The 22317-nt window shown below is 41.1% G+C and overlaps 1 protein-coding gene across 1 annotated transcript in view; it reads right to left on the bottom strand.

The window, feature by feature from the left end:
- Nucleotides 1–3378: 3378 nt before the first annotated feature.
- The window catches only part of neo (ZP and PAN domain-containing protein neyo), a 66949-nt gene continuing 48010 nt past the window's right edge, over nt 3379–22317 (bottom strand). The window contains exons 3-5 of the mRNA XM_018544156.1: nt 13524–13860; nt 11150–11815; nt 3379–4159 (exon numbers count right to left, since the gene is read on the bottom strand). Coding sequence (XP_018399658.1) covers nt 3593–4159; nt 11150–11815; nt 13524–13860 — 1570 coding nt within the window. The 3' untranslated portion in view covers nt 3379–3592. The remainder of the gene's footprint in view (nt 4160–11149; nt 11816–13523; nt 13861–22317) is intronic.

The following is a 22317-nucleotide window of genomic DNA, read 5'->3' as shown; positions in this document are numbered from 1 at the left end:
AAATGTAAATCCATAATTGAAGTGTTATCTTTGAAAGAAAGTAAAAAATGAGAAAGAAAATCATATAAGTTCGTCATGCATTCGCGTTCACTTACTGTACGCGTAGGCACCTTCGTTGGCATGTTTATCATCGTACGTATACATATATTTATATATATATATATTTATATCCATATTTATATATTTATATTTATTTGTATTTTATACTTCTATAAGCGGATCACGCGTAAGAAGCAGCGGTGAAGCAGAGAAAGGAAGTTATCGGCCAGGCCGCGACACGGATTGCTGGGTAGATTGCTCTGTAATGCGAAGGTAATCGAATCGCGCTTCGGAAATATACACCGGAAAAATGCGAGTCTCGCTTGCGTTTTCTGCATTTCAATTTTTACCTTGCGGGATCAATGCCGCTTGATTTAAGGGAGTGAAATTCCATTTAGTTTGGTGTCGACGGGATCTCGGGGTACGGGGCGATACCCCTAGCAATATCCACGGCAATTAGATCCAATAATTAAAGCGTACACTGAAATTCCGATGGATGTAACATACGCGCGCGCTCTGCCGCTATGTATCCTTTTTCGTTCGATGTCGGGCTATTGTTGTTGCGTTAGCGACCACTAGCCGTTAACAGTGAGTTACACGTGCAGCAAACGTGGACCGATAGACGCGAAACATTCATGAATGGATATTGTCTTGTTCGTGCTGGAAAAACTTTACCGATTTAAAATCTCAAATTTAACCTTGCATACAATTATTTCAATATAAAAGTAAATCAAAGTGTTGAAGTATTATTTTGTTAAAAATGAAATTTTATCACATCTCCGTAATTACTAAGCACGCGACTTTTACGTATATAACTTTTTTTTTTAATGTAAGAATAAATTTGATCTTGTACAGAGAGTATCGTGAACATCCCCGTCACGCGAAATCGGCAAATGTCAAACACCAGAACAATTCCAAGTTTGGTTAACTGTAATGCAAACACTTCAGAATGATTGGAGACTCATTTTGTCTCGCTCGTTCCTTTGTTTGTCTTAACGGGAGTATTTTAATTCTCAAGTTTCGCAATTAATCCGATCTCCCCATGGGTTCGCTTTGTATGCTCTGGTGAAATCGATAAGACACCACTGGTATAGTTAACCGATTGTATTTCTCGATGTAACGTATTATGCCCTCTGATATCTATCTTTTTCTCTATTTTCTTTTTCCTCGGTTCTTTAAAGCAAAATGAAATCTGAATCGCGTGCGCTATGTCTCGTGAAATGTAATCAATTCCAATTATTATGTCAAACAGCATTCCGTTATAAAATACCATAAATTAAGATGTGGATTATTTATTTTTACTATATATATTCTCTCCGCAAAGTTTTTGACATCTTTAATTGTAAAAACTAGCTTTTTGTTTCTTTCTGTTTCTTTACTTCTTGTGGAATATGAATTTGACAAATACTTTTTAGTCATACAGAAAATATTACAATAACTGCTGCAAACTGGATTTTTCTGTGTTTGACGTTATCGACGCGGCTTTGTCCTTTAGAATTGTCTCAAGATGTCCGACGATGAAATTCCCAGATCGATAGAGCGTAATATTTTATTGCTTACATAACCAATACGAAAAAAAGTTCTTTTTATCGTATCAGTTTTATATTGCCTCTTGCAAGTCGAGTACGCCAATTCAGATTGATAAGCTCACGTGTCGCGATGTAAATTAACCTGGCCGCTATGGGATGGCTAAGGATAAGGGACATGACTAAGGTTACGTCGGAAGGGGGTCGAGGTTACGTGATTCTGGTATGGAGAGATAGCTATCCTCGATGTGATCCTGCATTATCTTTCTCTCTCTCTCTCTCTCTCTCTCTCTCTCTCTCTCTCCCCCTCCCCCTTTACTCTCGTAGCTAAATTCAACCCCATCAAGCGTTACCCCCGCAAGCTTAGCTTAACCTCGAGACGCCACAAGAGGCAATTAACCCTGCGCCAACCCCTTTGCGCACGTACCTTTTACCTCTTCACCGAGCTTACCGCGTTCTGGTTCTACCTCTGTTTCTCGTTCCGTCTCAATCCCTTCTCTCTCTTTCATCCCCCTATTTAGTCCACCGCTCTAGCTCCTCGCCGCGCCATAACATTAATATCCTACACGTCTGCATAATCATGTTCAATTCCCAATGCTAATTAGAGTCCATGCCGGTAGCCTAGCTGTAGCGAATACGCGTCAACCTCCATCACCTACAGGAGTCACAGCGTGCAGACGTGTCCCACATCGCGTCACGTCGCCTTGAGAAAAAAAAAGGGACGATAAAAGAGGAAAAGGGCACGGCGGTGGCTGCGGCGTGGCGATGCACGTGATCGCAAGAAACCGACCGAACTCGCGCGCGAAATCGATTACCTCTCTTCGCGGCTGAATTTTTGCAGTCGTTACATTATCAACTACTTACCAACGGAAGTGGTGTTGTGAGACGGCCACTTTTATCCCGGAACAAAGTAAGAAATCGATTTAGCCCTGGCGTGAAGCGTGTGATCCTCGGTATGCGTTTCCGATCAGATACGGATTAAATGTCGACGCGATATTACGAGAGAACTTTCCTTTTCTTTTTTTTTTTTTATTTATCATCCCTTTCAGTCAACTTCTAGAAAACATTTCCTAAGACGGTGTTGATTTTCGGTTAATAGTACACGCATTCATGAAGGTCACTTGAACGTTACGCTAATTAAAGGTTGCTGGTACGGGTCGTAATTGCAACCTTCTTCCACGAAATAAGCGGCCACCCGGGAGACAGAAAGACGAAATTGCTGATACGTACAATTCGTTGCGACCTTGGCGAGAAACGTCGGAGACACTGATATTTGTGCCTTCAATAAGCGACAGATGTAGCAAGTAATCAAGCGCAATTGTGCCTAATTATTCTGTTCAGTAATCCACCGGCATTATTAGCACGTGTGCATATATGAGCGTATAATTAACTTTAACCGGTGAGATAAAGTCAGAAGCAACCTCAATTAAATGATACGGCGAAGTCGATCGGTTTTCTTACGTTGCCAGCTGCGAGGAAATGAAGTTTAGGACGAAAAAGAAGATACGTCTGTGATAATATCTACGGTAATGTGGATACAAGAACATTCGCAGAGATGGGCAGTGATTATTTTTTTTTCTCTTTCTAGTCGTAGCGAACGAACGTCTTTCTATTCTGATGCGTTCAACTCCGCGATCTGCCCATCTAACCGAATCTAATTGGAATTAGTAGAACGCCTCTGCAAAGCTTCCACCCAACTACAAGGTAAGCGTGGATGGTAAAGGGCATGCTCTACTAAAAGCTACGTATATTGGCTGCAACCTCGCAATGCGGTACACTCGTAGAAGTTTGATATAGTATGAAGTAGCGTCCATCCGAATTCCATAGAAAGATTCAAGAGAGAGCCGCGTGAGAGTATTACTTTCGCTGATCGCTTTGAGAATCGTGATACGCGCACGATTCTCTTCGCGGCACGCACCGGTTTGAGAACTCACGTCCATGTGAAGTCAGCCAAAGATTCGTTAATAGCGATTTACGCAGGAAGACGAGATTGACGATATGCCGTGGGAGCTGGTGGGAGAAGTCATTCAGAAACGACGCGCGGAGTATCCGCCATCGTACAATTTACAAAGACTGTCGGTGCGCCCGGGCATGGAATGCATCCCAGGTACGGAAACGGAGACCGATAGAGCCTCCTGGTGTTTCAGCATTTGTCGGCGTCGTTGCCAGGTGAAAGTCCATGCCGCTATGATGGCAATCTGGGCGACGAGGAAGACGGTGCCAGCTACAATCGCCTCACCCAGATTGATGCACATCCCCATCGACGACGATATGTCTTCACTCTCGACGAAGACGGTGTCCCTCGTCGCGGAGGTGACGTTCGGTAACTTACCATCACGCTCGAAGCCAAACTTGTCCGTAATCTGGATGGATTGCACCAGGAGGAGGTCCTCGCGACTCTGGGTGCCAACAGCAGTGGAACGACGGCGGCGTCGACGTCTGCCGAAGGAGATCACCGATCGTAGTTCACCGGTTGTTTCCTCCTGGTCGCACTGCACGGGTTCGCAAGTCGGCATGCACGGAGTGACCAGAGCGCGGAACTGCACCACTTCCGAACTCGGGAACTTGAAGGCGTCAAAGTGCGACAGCAATATCTATGAAACGAAAAGAATAAAAAAAAAAGGTGATAAGTCGTTTGAGAATTTGTAAAAACGAAAGTAGAGATTACTGACGAGAACATCATAAGATATTTATTTGTAAGAGCTAATAAAAATACTTTCTGATGTTATAAATACGAAAAATCAATTTAAGACAGCGGATAATTTAATGTTTCGGATTAATTCAATTAGTTGGAACCTTTTCATCGGCTTGAATATTATTACAGCGTTAACAAGTGCACAAAATTTAAAAAAATGATATTTACAATCTCGCGCTATTTAGTTTAACATAATATTAACACGTTCCAGTCGCGTGATTTATTCTTTACGATGACCCACGCTAGATTTTCCGTTCAGACTGTTTGATATTTGGCTATGGAAAAACGTAATTATAAAATAATTTGATATTATACACTAAAAAATAATGATGTTATAATAGCATTATTTTAATTGAAAATAATTTTGTTAATTCAATCGCACTGTAATGAAACAGATCATTCTCTTATTTTAATAAAATTTTATTTGATTTATTATTACATGTTGTTGATACGTATAAATCACGAGATTATTTTCAATTAAAATAATACTGTTGATACATCACTTTTTCAGTATACATATATACATAATTATAATATATGATGCAATATTGGTTACGTAGATACATCAGGTCTTTTTTTATAATAATATATTTATAATCTTTTTATTATTTTCAAATACATATTATTTGATAAATTTAACAAACACAAGCAAACATATTATGGATCATTGGTGACTATTGGTGACAATAGTGATTAAGTCATTTGTCATAAAATTGACGCGGCACGGAAACAGATTCCATTGATTGCATTCATGTGTGAGAGTGTAAGAGTTTAATTTTCCATAAAATCAAAATTCGATACTCAATGATGATAAGTAAATAAACATCATGATCTTTACTTTTAATTTTCGACACGGCGAGTAAATATAATACATTTCAGCGAAGAGCAGGAAATTCGATACGTGGAATGTAATAAAACGAACTTCCTCGCGTACTCCATCGGTCCCTTTCGACGGATTGCAAGTCACGTAACCAATTGTTTCACGCCGTTACTTGTCGCTCGGATAATACATAAACACCTGTGCCGAATGGCTCCTCGGAACGCAACGATTTCTCTGTTCGGGGCTTTTGTCGAGTTCGCATACCGTTAGCAAACTACAGTGCCAATATTATGACATTTGCGGCGCGTCCTCGTCACCACTTCTCTTTCGTCGCTCTTTATTATCCCGGTAGTTGTATAGAATTTTTGTAGTTTTTTCATTGTTTCAGCAAGAAACAAATTAAAGTACCATCAGGCACCAATGTTAACTGAGAGTGGTGTGTTTGCGGCGGATTCCGAAACGACAGATTTATACTTGACGTTTTTCACAAAGTTAGGAACTACATACCTAACAATAGTAAATGTAATCAGCGCGAGGCAGCTGCGGAACGCGCGCGCGCGTATCTTGCTTTTTTTACGTACTCGTAATTCATACGCGATGTCGTTGCCGTCGACTTAACTAAGCAGTGTCGCATTAATTCTGAAATTCCGACACGGGCGGTCGTTCGCTCATAGAATTCAGTGTGAATGCGGAATAATGGTAATCTTACCCATATGTCGCTCTCACATAAATTTTCAACTATATCCCAAAGTCAGGAACGCGCGTGGGCGCGGCGGCGTGATTTTATTCGCGATCGCGACTTCACGCGAGCAAGAAAAAAAGCTCTTACAGAAGACGGATTACAGAATGCGGATGTCAGAGATCGCGTAACGCAACGGGCACATCGGTCATCACACGCAATATGCGTAAGAGATGATCACTCGAAACTGGTTTTCCACGTCCCGCGGCAGCTGCGTCGAATTTTTTTGCTCTTTATTAGGTAAGGCCATATAACGGCAATTACACGGGATTATGACATGAAAAACAGCCCAAGTACCCGCTTTTACGCGCGCCATTAGAGCACACCTATATATCCATCCTGGTAAATGGTGCGACCAAGCGCATTGCTGATGTAATTCCTATTTTCTCGCGGCAAGCGGACCTATCCGTTAAAATCTTTTTTATTCGTCTACAACCTATCGTTGTTACATTGCTCCGGAATTTTTTCCCGCCACCTTGATATCACAGTGATCGGAATTGGTACAAGAAATTCAAGTCTTTTTTTTCCCCCTCCTTTTCTCTCTCTCTCTCTCTCTTATAGTTTCTTACGAAACGAACATATGATAATCACTCGTGTTCGCTCGTTAGGCTCGTCGTCCGCAGAGTAATCTCGCGATCATCGTTTTACCGAGGAACACCGGCCGTAATATATTCATAGCTACGTCCGCGCACATGGCTCGTCATTGATTTCTCTTCATTCAGATCATTCGCTACATGCTCGCAGGGTCAAATCTCGGCGCGATCTTTCCGAAGCTGAACTTTTCTTGAAACTGAGAAAGGCTGGTATACGCAAGGTTAGCGCCATGCTCATGTGCACGTCGAAAACTGGTTTCTGCGGCGCATTACCAAGTTCATCGTATTTACACACCGAGCACGTATATTATCGGCGGGAAGTAAGACATTAAAATATGCTTCGTTCCACGTACAGCTTCATTTAGCCGTTTCTTTGCCTGCGCGCGTCTAGTGGAACGAGCGGAACTTTATTAACCCAACGTCATCCCGCGCAGAAAGAGTAGCGGAAGGTCCATTCTCCGCGGGGGAAAAGCGAGAGCGATTGCATTCGAAGCGGATGGGAGAAGACGCGTAAGCGGATCGAAGGAAGAAGAGAGGATGAAGAGGAAAGCCCGGGGACGGAGTTTAAGAGGTAGAGAAAGAGAAACAGAGAGAGGTACATACATAGGTGCATGCTGGGAAAAGAAACACAGGCCGTATCCGCGGCATCTGGTACACGCCGACGATAAGTCTCCTTCAGCGGCAACGACGTCGGCGATGGGAAAGAACCGGAAAGAGGAGCCCGTCATAAATGTACCACATCAGATCAGTCAGATCGTAAGGCTTGCCGCCCGCGCTTTTACGGCGTAGCTCAACCTAGCTGATCCCCCTTGTCTACTTTATAAGTCCGCCGCGGGCTCTCCCCTATCCGCCTGGTTCATCCCTACGTATTTAGAGGGGTACATGCTCCCTTACGAGTTTACGTACACGGACGTGGTGGTTGAGAAATGTTTCCAATTTCATTCAAACCGGTTGTGAAATGGAAGAGAGCTTTCGTACTGCGGCCCGGTTACGTGACGGACATACTGGAAAGCCGAACTTTTGGCAAATTTCTGGTTAGAGGAGGCGCAATGCTGCACCGTCACCGACACTGCCGCTCGTTTCTCCCACCGACGATCGTTTCTCTTTCTATCTTGATCTAAGATTAATAAAATCAACGGCGTTGTATACTGGTTGATTTTTGCATTGGTTTTCGCGACGCGTTCGCACGTTCACTTTACGATCGTTCATATTTATGTGACAGACAAATGTTCCTCTCATTATCAGAGGTGCTATTAATGGCGTGAATAAGCTCTCATATACATAAAAGATGACATATACAGGATATATTTTATGCCAACGATATAAACATTCAGTAAATTCATAATTTGCAGATAGAGAACGATTCGCTTCACAAATATTTCGTTAAACAGAATAAGTATACTTTTAAGTTCTACGAACATGTCATAACCTTTTTATATTTGCAAAAATAATTATATATAGGAGAGAATGTCCTAAATCGGACAGTATTCCAAATCGGACCTTTTTAATTTAAATAAATACGGTTAAGCAGATTTGCGTACTATTTATAATGTAAAGTCCTTATAAGACACCGAACATGTGACAGCAGTTTGACAGTACTCCATTAATGACAGATGAGTTTAATGACTATGAATTCCAAATCGGATAAGAAAACGCATTTTTACATTTTCCATTATAGTTCGACACAAGTAATAAGAGATACGTCAAAATGGTCTCAAGCAAAAATAAAGGAAATTAAATGATCTTTCGAACGGCACCATCGGTTTTACGATCGAACTTTATTTACGCCTTATAGAGAACAAAAACTGCAAATAGATCCGATTTAGACCACTCTCTCCTATATATATATAATATACATATACATATTTAATAAAACTAGACTCATTGACACTTTTTTAAGACTTTTTCTTATATACTTTTTTTAGTATCTATTAAATATTTTCCAATATACAAATTCACTTGCTCTGAATTAATATTCTCAGAATATTAATTGTTAGATAATTAATTACTGTACCTAATTGCAAATGTTTTGATCAACTTGAAACTATCGTAAGCACTAGTGTTCCCGGTAATAATTAATTATTAATCGTTTATTAGCTTGTATCTACGTTTATAGAAGGGAAAAGGTTTCAGCCTCCTAAGATTAAGAAAGACAAAGAATTACCAAGCAACTTCCTGCTATCAGTTATATCTCGGGTCAAACGATGCCCCTTCGTTTACCGAGAATCAATGTTGCGAACGTTTATTAGCATATCATAATGACGGTATACTGTCGCAAACGACGAAGATTATTGATAGCTGATAGCGTGGCATATATCAAAGTTGTTGTCAGGCGTTTTATCATTCATGCCAATCGACAGGTAAATAAGGTGCGTACGGATAATATACGGCGCGAACGATTGCGATGAAATCTTCTTCTTGAAGTAACGTTACGACTTCTACAGATTAGAATTTACATACACCCCGCCGTTTTGATTAAACGTGCAAGATGAGAATTGAATAGAGCGAGGAACTTTTCTTATTCTTTGTCCGTTCGACAAAATTCACCAAGAGATCAACAACACTTGAGATCTCTATCTTCGTATCGAGCAGCGTTCGACAGGAAATGGAGTTAGCCCTTCGTGATCAGCCGCGGTCAGGAAACGAGATCAGCCAGCGCGGTGCGCACGTTCTAAACCGGAAAACGGCGCCACGACGCCTGATACAGAAACGACTGTGGGTGATATATCTTGATGCTCGGCATCTTAGGTACGTACGTACCTGATATAAATTTACTCTTTGTTTCTACCACGACTGTTATTACTTTCTAATAAAGCGATATTGCGCCGTACCGCGGCCATGCTCGCGCGAGCAAATGATGTGGAACGACGAGTTAACGAGGCCGTGCGCCTCTTATTGCTCCACCTTCGCTCTAGCACTCGTTTCTACCTGCCACTATCGTAACGATCCGTTTGTTTTACTCGTCGACACGTGAAGCATCAGCCACGCGGTCCACGACCGGGCATCAGCTGGTCGAATGTTTCGCGTCCCGAACACAATGTAGCCAAAGAAAGCCCTCGCGATACTTCCGCGATACTCGCGGTCCCGATACGGAGAGAAAACATAATTGGAAAAGTCCAAGCCAGTTATATCGCCGGTTAGACTAACGTAAGAAAGACTGCTCGAATTATCGGGAAACATTTTTATAGGTTTATTAATGCCCAGCGTGCAGAATCATATTTCTCATTGCGGCGCGCGTCTGACGTTATATCATGCGAGTCATCGTACAAAATGTACGAGCGGTATATGTGTAATTGGTCTATCGAGGTCAATACGTGGCGATCGCCTACCTATTAACCGCGCAAGAATTATTGTACTTCCGCCCTAATGCGTTTTCACTCTAGCTCACCCACGATACTTCACGCATCGCGCGAGAAAGAGTAGAGGATTAAACTATTTTTTCGCGATCTAATGGGATCGCAAAGTCAATTCCCATGTTACCTTATGCGGAAAACGCGGAAGTAATAATCGTGGCTCTACGAGCTCGGTCGTTTTGAACGCAACGGTGTTTCATTATTTAATGATCCGTCTTCATACATTTGAATGAAAGACGTTAGTTCTCAATCATATCTGCAAGTCTTATCTATGTTTTTTCTTGTTTTATTATTTCGAGGCAAACTGTGAGAATTCCTGCGATAACCGTGTTTAATTATTGAATTCACAAAAATTATATATAAAAACTTCAATGCAATGTATCTGACAAACCACGAGTGAAAATCGAATTGTTTAGGATGATGATCGAACGAATTTCGTTTTTAAACTCTTACTCTCGGCATCGGAGATAATCTTACGCTCCCTTATGTGGAACACATGGAAAGTAATGATCGTTGCCAGACCAATGCGCCCGCATGCCAGGCATGTCACGGCACGTCATCGCCAAGACGGCGGCGCATCATCGACGCGACCTATTATAGGCTGGGCAAATTGCTTCCCATCATAAAATCCGTTTGGGTGATTGATTAGCATGAAGTCAGATCAACCGGTCCCTCGTGTCTGCTTCTTTTTCTCACCTTATACTCGCGCGTATTTTGAGGCACGCGCGCCTTCCCACAAAATACACGTCAATAAGTATTAACGTTAAAGGCGATCACCTCGATCTCTGTCCTCTAGGTATCATCGTTAAATTAGAATCGACATTTATCCGTTATACTTTCTATTACTTTCAAAACAGCTATTCGTATATGTAGATACTTTTATAATATTCTTTTTCTAAATATCTCTGTTATTTACTTTGTATCGAATTCGTTTACTCAGCTTATGACTGCAATGCACGAGATGATCAAGCATCTTGCATCGTGTGGCAAGACGTTTTTGTTACATCAATATAGATTAAGAGCAAGGGCTTCCGCGTACAAAGTATAAGCAGTAAAACGTAAGCAGTAATCAAATCAACACTTGTATTTTCTATTCTCGTTATTGCCTTACGTTTTTCTGTATGTCATAGCCCTAACACAAATACCGACTCTACATTCTTTTCTCTGGAAATAAGTTCCCATTACTGTAGCGGTGGGAAATTATTGTTAACGTAAAACTAAAAGGAAAATCATGTAATTATTCATGAGGTAAGAGCTTCCGTTTGTCTACACTACTTATTGTTAGATTTATTTTTTTATTCTTTACAACTTATTTCTTTATAAGTTCAGCATTGGACAACATTTTTATAAAAATGTAGAAATTATATGATACATTAGGACTTACCTTGCCAGTGGTAGCCGATTTGTAAAGTGGTCCCATGATGACGTGATCAGTGGGGCAGCCATCCGAATCAATCAAAACAATCTCACTAGAGTCGACACCATCCATAGCGACTAGCTCGCGAACGAAGATTTCGTACGGACTGTGAGGATCGAGGATCTCGAATTTGAGTGCCAACGGATCACCGACTTCAGCCGACGGGATGGCCTCGTTTCCACTGCGATCGGTAATCTTCATGGCGACATTCGGCGAGTCGACGATCACTTCCTCCGACAGAGCAGGCGTGATGTCGCCGTGTACGCCGAGATCGACTTCGTTCGACACGGTCTTGTTAGTGAGGTCATACTGACAAGTTACAGCCAGTCCAAGATCGGAACTCGTGACAATGGTGTCGTGATGTTGAATGATCACGTCGTTTAAATACCGGCCGAGACCCTGTTGCCTTATGTTACACTCGAGATCATCGTACGCCATGCGAAGTTCAAACTCGAGCGCACCCTTGACGTCTTGCACGCACGAGTTAGGCGAGCCCTTCGCGTACACCTTACCGTAGAAGAGCTTACTGGTCTGAATTCTGGTCACCATATCTCCAGCGCGACAATCGATGGTCACATTGTAACAGGAGCTCAGTTCGTACGTGGCCGCTTCCGGTACATCGAGATACGGTTCCTGAAATTATCGTTTGTTTTCGGGCCGTTATTCATCGCTCCCCATCGTATACTGTTCGATGCATATCGCGCGTTAATGCGATTTGTCGCGGTATTAATTTAAAGGAATTATAGCGGATGGCAGTGATAAATTCCAAAATACGCAAAGCACGGATATTTCGCAATTAAACTTCGCGAAGCTACCCCGCGATTTATTGATCAATCTTCTATTTTGCTCGCTTCACCATGGTTGGGAGATTTTGATAGCTTGCATCGGGCTTACACAAAAACTTCCAGAGAATTTATGACGAGAATTGAACAACGAACGGAAAGTATACAACGAAATTCCACTACAACGTACTGTATATTGAATCTTTAGTGATGTAGTTCGCATAGCAATTATATTATGATATTCGACAACACGTACACCTAGACTAGCAGCGTGTGAAATTCGTAATTTACGCAAAAAAACGGTCACAATCTTTTTTAAATAATTTTTCTCCGTCTATCTAAAAGTAGATCGTTGTGTTATTGAATTGATTTTCATTTCTCTCTGCAATATTCATGAAATATAATATATAATTTTATTTACCGAAATAATTAACCATATTCTTTATTCTCCACATCTAAAACGTCACGTCCCAATTTATTTGATACGACACATCAAAAACCAATAATTATCAATGATACATACATACGACATACACGCGTACATTTTCATTTATATCGAGAATGATAATCCGCTCTGATTCACGCGTTTGTCACTTTCAAAGAATTATTTGAAATCCCTTTATATGGCGGTATTTATCGCTTCTCGTTCAAAGCTCGATGGTCCTCTTCGATGAACAAATTAATCGCGAATATTACGCTGATAAATACTCTTGACGTTTCGCGCTATCTCCACAGTTAATAATTTGTATATTTGTGGAGATGCCGCTGATGTGCTTGCGTAACCACCCATGGAGCTCGTCACGGATCCCACGCACACGATTATCTTCCTATTATACGTATTATTTGCTCATCTCCGAATGAATGATCGTGCATGAAACCCGTATGATCATCCATACTGTGACGTCGAAATGATATTCCGATTCGCTTAACGTTGTTTAAATATTCTACTACAATAATTATCCGTACGAAGAATTGTTTAATGTTCTGGTATTAGTACTTGTCCCCGTATTTGTAGTGGTGTGTAAAAAAGCGCGGATAATCAGACACCCGACGAATTGGTGGTCGCTAAATTTTTCTTTTGATTTTCCCTCGGGATACCGAGTGCGATTCACATTCGGCTGAACTCGAGTGTTACCCGGAAGTTCGATAGGGAAAGCGTCTGCAATGGAAACTCGATTTTCCACGAATACGCCCTCGGCGGATTGTTCAACCTGGTTTGCATGTGTGCGACGTAATCGCATTTATAGAAAATCCCCACTGGCCCTTTCAAGAATCTGCACTGCGATGCGGTGAGCAAAACGACACGGTGGTCGCAAAGCTACACGAGACTCTATTTTAAACACTCCCGATGAATTAAACTGCATACGGCAAGCTCAGCAAGTAAATCGGAACACGAGCAGTGTCCATTTCTCACGTAGCAACAATCTCAATTGCTTCGGGAAATTTAATTCGTAAAAGTTTTTCTCATAAACTTAAATTTGCAATTCCATTTGCGGTCGCGATATTATATTCGTGTGATATTAAAAGTACGAATTTCTATTCGCTCGAATTTTTCTCACCTGAATGTCGGAGAGAGTGGCACGAGAATGATGACTGAGACGGCAGACCATGTCACCGGTGTCACCGTAATCATAAGAGTGGCAACGGAACGGTGAATTCAGACACAATTCGCGACATTCATCGGACGTGCTGACATCTTGGTAGACGGAGTCCACAGTCTTTAATATACGGCCGGTTAGCTTCTTAAATTCGCAAAGTTTCACTGGCTCTTCCACACAGTGGTTTTCCAAATAATCCACACCCTTCGCTGCCTGGAAGGCGTTCGAGCCCGCAACCGTCAGCCTGTCCATGTCCGAAAGTTCACACTGCTTTGTAGCATTGATATAATTAGCGGATCTGAAATTTAAATTAATAAATTATTTCATAACTTACGTAGCTAATCATTAATTAGTTTCTTATCTACAACGATTTCAAATGCAATTTGTATTGCAAGAAACTAACGATTACGTTATTTCGAAGCAATTAAGCATCTTCAGGTATAAACTATCTTCATAAATATGATATGTGTATATTGCCTATAGCCATTAAAGTTTAATGTTAAACGCACGACGTCCGGAAGATTAAACAGCGAAAATATAGTCTTTCATCTCGCGGTAAAAACATACGAAGAGGACGCACGTGCTATCGGTTGTCCCTCGGTCATCATCTCGCGCTGATCCCGGAAAGCAAGTTATAAAGGAAACGTCCATGCACGAACGAATCTGAGCCGCGGGTTTTGTTTCTAGCGGAGACACGCGGCTACACAAAATCCGCGTCCGTCGGAGGAATAATTGCTTCCTCCTGCAGCGTTTTACTGCATCGTAGTAATGCGTGGTTAATAATACTAAACGGAGCTGAGCGAGGATTACAATTAAGAAAACGTTAATTTACTAATGCTAACCCTTGAGAGGGAGTGTCATATTCTCGGTCCATTCTCATTTCTCTCTTCTACGCCTACTGCATGCTGCACCGGAGGGATATCGAATGCCCGGCGTGTCGAAACGGAAGATACGGAAGATAATAACTCTCCCAACGTTTTATGAAATTTTATCTTAACGCTGCACACGATCTAACGGCTTAAATAGCAGCTCCCGACAAATCGTACGTCTACTCATCCATAATTATGGACATCTGGATGATGGAGTGACGTTTACATTAACGTTTCAAGCGCTATATAAACGGTACGCGATACATTCACGTCCATGATCGATTGGCACTTGAATCTGTGAAATTCCTATTTAATTGAATTACACGAATTGGTTAACGTTCTCTGATAATTTATCTTGATTAGACTACACTCCATAGCAAAATGATTCCCGAAACGTAAAAGTTCATGTCCAAAAGAAACGCATTTATGAATAAATTCTTTCGGCGAATAACGTGAACTTATTTATCAGTTTTGAAAATCGGGAGAAGTTCTGGACATTTGATAGAAGATCTAAATCATGAAATAGCAGAATTACATTCGTGGTCAAAAATATTTATCTCGAAACCTGCGTTGCGTATGTATGCGCTGATAACAGACACCATACAATATTGTCCTGTAAATATTTGTTTTCGACTTCGTAGATATCAGTAGAAACTGATAGTATTTTATTGCCTACGGTACGCAGAGTTCAGTCAACAGAATATTTTATCATATATTTTTATTGATTTTTTTCCTCTATATTCATCATATCACGATTTTTCTTGTGTTCACAGTAGTCAGTAGAGCTCGGTCGTAATAACGGGACATTTCATACGGATGGTTGATTTATGACTTATGACTTTAAGAACGCAACATCTTACGCGTACCTAACGTAACTTAATATTAGCCTAACTGTTATAAAATACGACTCTGTGCTTGTCATGTAATGTCCAGAAGTTAAATCACAAAGAATTATACAATGATTAGAATAAGCCTATAAGCTTATAATTTAATTTTAATGAAATAAGTCATTACTTTTTCGAACAACAAGTTTCGAATCTCATGACTAATTACATTCCTGTTTTCCTAAACCTATAATTTTGCAAATTGATGGAGTAGCGTGAAGATATAAGGTAAAGGCGTATTGAATGCAGCGTCCATTATAACATATGCGGTCGCATTCTCGCCGGAACCGCAATTTCCTTCGTTTATTCGCGTCTGCTCGACGGTAACACATACGAATGCATGTTCGACATACTTTCATAACGAGAATCCGGATAAAATTCGAGCTGATTTTTTGTATCTAGCCGCTCTATAATCCAGAATTAGATATTCCCCACGTGGAACATTCTCCAAATAATCCGAGACAGTTTCCGACTTGGACGAGACATCGAAGTCATTATCGTCCTTTTCTCCTTCTGGAAGAAAGGACTGGAAAAAACTAAACGCAGGCGAAAAAGCAGTCAGGAGTTTTCGCCGATGTGCTCAGGTGCACGACCGGTATCATCATCGAACCGAAGTTTGTCCACGGACTGCCATCCGGACTGGTATAGAGAGAGGACGAAAACTGTTCCCACAGCTCCCGAGAGCTCCCGATGGAGCGTCGTTAGAGAAAGAGAGAGAGAGACCGCCAAATTTATTCCACGTCGCTCCATCGATTTCGGATTATATTGCCTTAAGACCTGAATAATATTCATGGGTGCCACGTTATGATTTCAATATTCCCCGGGGGTTCCGCCGGGCGGAGACGAAGTCGAAAAATCACCGCGGCCTTATGCGGTCGGGCGCGATAAACCCCGAGGCTCGGTCGAGAATATAATCGAATTGGCGGCGCCTGTCTGCAGCTTCCACGATTATCGATGTGTCCTTCGTCCTTACGTATTCCATTCCTCCGCGTATCTTTGCTATATTGTAAATCCGATCACCATCGAAGGTGCGAATATGAGCGTTACTCGCCACAATACCGCGACAATATACACAGTAAAATCGACGATGCAAAATGAATGGGTTATGAAAAAATGTGTTGGCTAGCATTTGTTTCACAGCGTTGGTGCATCAAATATATGTACATGTGTATGAATGTTTGCTCGTTAAATCAACAAGTTTCGGTTCAATTGTTCGTGATTCAAACACAATAATTGTCGGATGGCGCCACACCCCTCTCCATCCTTCGTCACCTTGCTGGTGCAATACGTTGTTTATTATTCATTTTACATGCAAATTCATTATATAATCACTTTTATTGCAAAATTATTTTTAATCCATTCACTGATTGCACCTCGTTGATTATATACGCGTTCGAAAGTTTGTCTGCACTCTGCTGATGAAGATATCGAATCACGCCACGTTGGAAACAGCGTCTCATTATCGTTGGCGCGCAAAAACTATTAAGAAAGGCTCGCTTCAAAGCTCATTGCCGCAATGCTGTAAGAAAGGTCGCAGTGAGTTGGAAATATACTAGATATTATAAAAACAACGTTGAAATCGTAGCTAACGAGTTGCAGTAAGTTGTAACGAACACGGTAGTGTCGCTAACGATGATGGAGTATGCCAATCATTCTTGCAAAACTAAAAGCCACAATATACCACGCAGTTTTTCAAGTGTATTTTGTAAAGTTTATCTTGTGCTATTAATTACAGAAGTTATTATGATAAAGAAAACGATAATTATTTAAAAATCCAATAATTATGCAATCCAATAATTATTTTGAATTGTTCCAACATAAAAATAATTACGATGAAAGATTTAAATTTTTATACCATTTTATAATGGACACGTTGTACTACGAAATATGTCTGTCCGTTTTGCGAACAAGTGACATTTCAACGATCATATTACGTTACGTTTATAGAGCAACAAAATTTATTGTCTGCAATGAATAATGTACCGTAGAATGGAGAGAGAGAGAGAATTACATATTTAAAGCCAATTCACTTTTTCCTTATGGATTACGATAAAAGTGAAAGCAAGTTGTGTTATTTGTGAAAATTTACTCATGGAGTATCTCGGTTCACCACGCATCGATTCTGTAATTTTATGGAAGATACTTTTAGAGTGGCTATACTTATAATGTAGCCAAAGAGGAACCTTCTCGTTTCGTAAAACATCTTGTCCACCGTATATCGTCAAGCTAACTTCTTGGGTGGCATTATCGTCAAGAGCCCTCTACTTAGAGAGAAACACGAGGAGATACGGCCACTAAAGTCTGGACCCCTCAAAGTTTAGTTTGGATAGGCGAGCCGGTATCTCCCGTGGTAAATAATTAATGGACAAAAGGGTAAAAGCACGTTATCATGGCACGATCTATCTCATCGCATCTATCGTTTGTCTGGCCAATTTAAGGATTATTGGTTTTTCTTAGCAAGAATTTAATTAAACCTTTTCTCACCATTTCTATATTAACTGATTATTATATTTCTATATAAACTGACTCCGAGATTAAAATATTCATTCGAAATTAAATGAAGATGTTATTTATGATTTAATTCTCTCTCACACAGACACGAAGGAACTTCTAAATCTCAATAATTTCTGAATAAAAAAACAATTGGTGCTTGAAAATTTCTGTTAAAAGAAAGAAATATTCTTAGGCGAGAATATATTATAAGGAACCTAGAGTATTCGACATGCCTTTCTCTGTTTCATGACTGGAATTTCCTGTTACCTGCGACAGAGCAAGCCGGCTGAAAATTTGGCATCGCGACATGAGACAAGGAAAGATATGAGAGCAAGCTGAAAGTCTATCGCGCAACGATAAAGCCTTTTCCGATTTTCTTTCCTCGATTCAGGACAAAAGATATCCAGCGCCCGTCTCGTACAACTTAGAGTAAACCTCGAGGGAAATTTTAACCTTCCAGGCAGATGTTAAATGCGAAGTTAACTGCGACGGGACGACATTCCGTCCGTCTCTTTTCTCTTCGACTCGCTCCGTTTTTCCTGTACCTGACACTCTCTCTTCCTGTCTCCGTATTGTCGGTCTATCGTAATTCTCTTTCCGCACTTCCACGCCGTACTATTCCGAACAAATGGCGAGACAAAAAAGACAGGCTGGATCAAACCAGTACGAAAGGGACGAAGACGAAAAGGGTGAGCGCGTCGTTGGTGATGGTGGAAAAGAATTACAAGCGATTCGCCCCGTTGCATTTCGATGAATCTCAAATTATTCTTCGTCCGCGCGTCTGTCGTGGGGCGAACCTCAGTTGCGAAGATAACCGAAGAGGGAATCCCTGAAGAGAACGAGAGGGGGAGCAGTACATATGTATACATACCCCCTATATTGAAAGACGTCAATCCTAAAAACAATTTCTGCCTTTTGCGAGAAGAATCGAAGCTTTTCGCCCGACTGATACGAGTGCAAATGCTGTTTTTTTTAACTCATCGAATGAACATCGACTGACAAAGAACTACGCTGAAGGTATTTTGATTGCATCGTTAATGTCGATCTACTGGACGAAAAGGTACGGGTTAAGTTTTTTCGTCGTCATTCTTTGTTCAGTCCTGGAATAGATTTTTCACGAAATAAAACATTAATATAACAAAATAAAATAATTTTATGTCGAAATAAAATTTTAGCATATATAATATTATGGCATATACCAAGGTGTAGAATAAGTTTTATTTTGTTTCTCCAATAAAATCGTAATTTAAAACTTATTCTAAAGAACAGTAGAAAAAAATATTGAAAACAAAGCCTGCAAACATATCGAAAGAATCAAATTAAATGAAAGGAATTCTACAATATCCTACACATAACGATATTTCGGGCCGGGCTGTAAAACTTAAATCGATTTAGCGATCGCGGTCAGCGGTAATGGGTGAACGAGGAAGCTGCACAAAATCCGTCGGCGGAATATGCAATGTCCGATAACGAAATGTATTATGCGCGGCATTTGGGCGTGTCGTGTCGCGTATGACGTACACGAAGTATTAGCGGCTGGTAAAAAAACCAAGCTAATTTGCATTACTCTTTTGTGACTGTCCGTTCTGCCCTGGCCCGTTGACCTGCAACGCCGGGTAATCCCACCAGACTCGGATAAGCGACGATATTAATGATCGTTGCGTAAAAACCACCGCGGCAATTCATGCACGCTCCGTGCACGCCGTCGCAGGGTCATATCTGGCAACATTATTTAGCCTCGTGCTCTCGGAACGAACTAATCAGCTTTATATTGTGTATACGAAACATTGGAGGGAAATCCTGTGTATTATTCATAAACATACATCAACGAGATACTCGCGTATACGGTAGCGTTTTTTTTTTTTATAATTGTATGCGCGATTGAGCAAGGAATCACGCGAAGAATATTTTTTAGGACAGCTGTTTGTATGTCATTTAATAAAACGATAATGTTAGAACAGTTATAATATACGTAGAAATTCTTATAATGGAAATTACATGCAGCCCAAAGTTTTTTTTCAGACATTTATGAAGAGAAAACAGAATGATATTTATATCTAATGAGTTTTCACGTTTAATTACCTCGCGATTACTTTGATCTAGATTATTGAATGATTAATGCAGTTATTACACCATTAATAATAACATTTATCCATTGAGAGAGGGGAGAGAGAGAGAGAGAGAGAGCGCTTTGTAATACCTTGATTGCGATGTAAATTACCAGTGAATGCGATTTTCATAATGCCAAATGCTAATGACCGCACATAATTCTATACGATTTCCACGTGGAAATCGCCTATGTTTACCATATTTCATTTCATTTATCATACAGCGAGAAAATGCTGAAACAGATTTATTCATCCTTCATGATTAAAATTAGAGTGAGATACTGATGTCTGTCTAACGAAAGGCAAAAGCTTAATGCGACGTAGGGACAGCGGAAAAGTAAGTGGATAGATAGGTAACTACTCGAAGAGGGTGAGAGGATTTCGGCAAGCATTTAGGTAGCTGCCGAGGCGAATCTCGGTCTGCCACCCTGTACCTCCGTTTACTATCACTTGGAGATATACGTCGCCTACGCAATCCCGTGATGCATTGCACGTTCAGCCGCGACTGCGAGGCGAGACATCCTCTCTCTCTCTCTCGTCTTCACCCTTATGATCACCTCTCTCCATTCACCATCCGGGTTTCCTCCGGCCTCTCGCTTTCTCGACAAATGGCCACAATTACGTACATGTGCCAATACATAACCCACACCGCCAGCCATACCTCCCCCACTAGCCCTTCTTCGACAAAGTGCACCACCACGAGTAGCCGTCCGTTTACTCTCGATGTTCTCGACCGATATCGCACTTTCCTACTCTCACGATTCCCTCTATGATCGTCTATCTTGTTCTTTTTCGCTTTTCTCAATCTTCGCGCAGCCTCTTTCGTTTCTTTTTCTTTATTTTTTTCCCTCTCCTCTCTTCTTCGCGTTTCTCTCTCTGTTCTCCAATAGCGTGACGATAGACGTATAGGGTTGAAAGGAGAGAAAGACAGAGAAAGAAAGAGAAAAAGTACCGGAACTCGCTCGTCGAAGAGTTATCCATCGGAGCAAAACGAGACATCGTTTACGGGTACGTCGCCGCACGCTTTCTCAAGCTGTCGTCGCGATTGCGCGGCTTTCACGGACTGCGGCTCGTCGTTAGAGCGTCATTGGCGAAGAAGTAAATACACGAAATTAAATACACGAAATTAAATGGACCGCTCTGTTTCCAACAAATATGCACGCACACAGTTTTTGTTTTTTTTTATTTGACCAAGCATATCTATATATATTCTGAGATATATATTTTTCCCTTTACACACACAGAAAGAGCGTTTTAACTCCGTCGGGAAATATAATACCGTACAATATTAAAAAGTTACTTGGTTATGAGAATTTCTCCGTTTCCCTCGACGTGATGCAAACCTACGTAACGTCTACAATGTTGGTAATAGACTCGGTAATAGAAGATTATTACTGCAATGAAATAATGGAAGTTACAATGACGTTCGGAAATGTTATTCGCTGTATGATTAAATAATTGGATTACCGTAGAAACAGATTGTCTCCTACGAATGATTTACGGGCTGCGCAGCACAAGAAGAGTACCTAATCATGACGTGTATATTGAATTCACTTTTCGTTCTGTTTGAATTGCTTCATAATCTCTCTGTGTGTGTACATCTCTTTTTTATTTACAATACAACGATTATATGTTCAGCAACGTTTAAATCCGAATTAAGTCATTTTATAAACGTCGTAATAATGTAAAGCTCGGTATCCGACATTTCTCTGTTTTCCACCAACTGAGACTCTATCTGAAACGTTCCATCTCGCCGTTTTCTGAAGTAAACTTGTTTGCTAGGAAACGTAAACACGATCGAATCGAGTATTGTCTCAGGTTGACGCAGTTAGTCCCTGACGAGCGGAAACGAAATTTCAGACTGGCGGTAATCCCGATAATGGCAGAGCGCCTTTGTATCTTCGACAGAGGAGTTTCGGAGAAATCTCGATACACCCAAGAATACAACGGTCGGCTTACCGGATGGTAGACGGAGAAACTTGTTCTATCGGAGATTGGGAAACGTGAAGGTGGGCACCGTAAGATGCATTCGCCAAATAGACGTTTCCACGACAATATACACTCATACACACGCACTTTAACGAACTCGCACTGTCGGCTTGCAGCGCCGAGATTCGTACGTGTGTGTAGTGGTGCATGATGTAATTTCGATAAAGTTAATGTGTGCGGAGAGTGTCGGCAGGCCCAGCTGGCACCGCGGTCGATCGACAAAGACGGGATGTAACAGGTGCTATCTCACGAGTTTCGTAGCAAACGTCGGCGCTTGCTTTTCTAGTGAGACGATTAAACCGCGAGACCGGCGCATTTTGTCGTAAATTCGATCGCGCGGCGGTCCATGAGCTTTTTTCCCGCGGGGGAAATGTTACAAAGACCTCTCTCTCTCTCTCTCTCTCTCCCCCCC

Source organism: Cyphomyrmex costatus, unplaced genomic scaffold (genome assembly GCF_001594065.2).
Source record: "Cyphomyrmex costatus isolate MS0001 unplaced genomic scaffold, Ccosl1.0 scaffold43, whole genome shotgun sequence".
NCBI lineage: Eukaryota > Metazoa > Arthropoda > Insecta > Hymenoptera > Formicidae > Cyphomyrmex > Cyphomyrmex costatus.
Note: the sequence above shows the minus strand (reverse complement) of the source record. Positions and strands in the feature narration are given on the sequence as shown.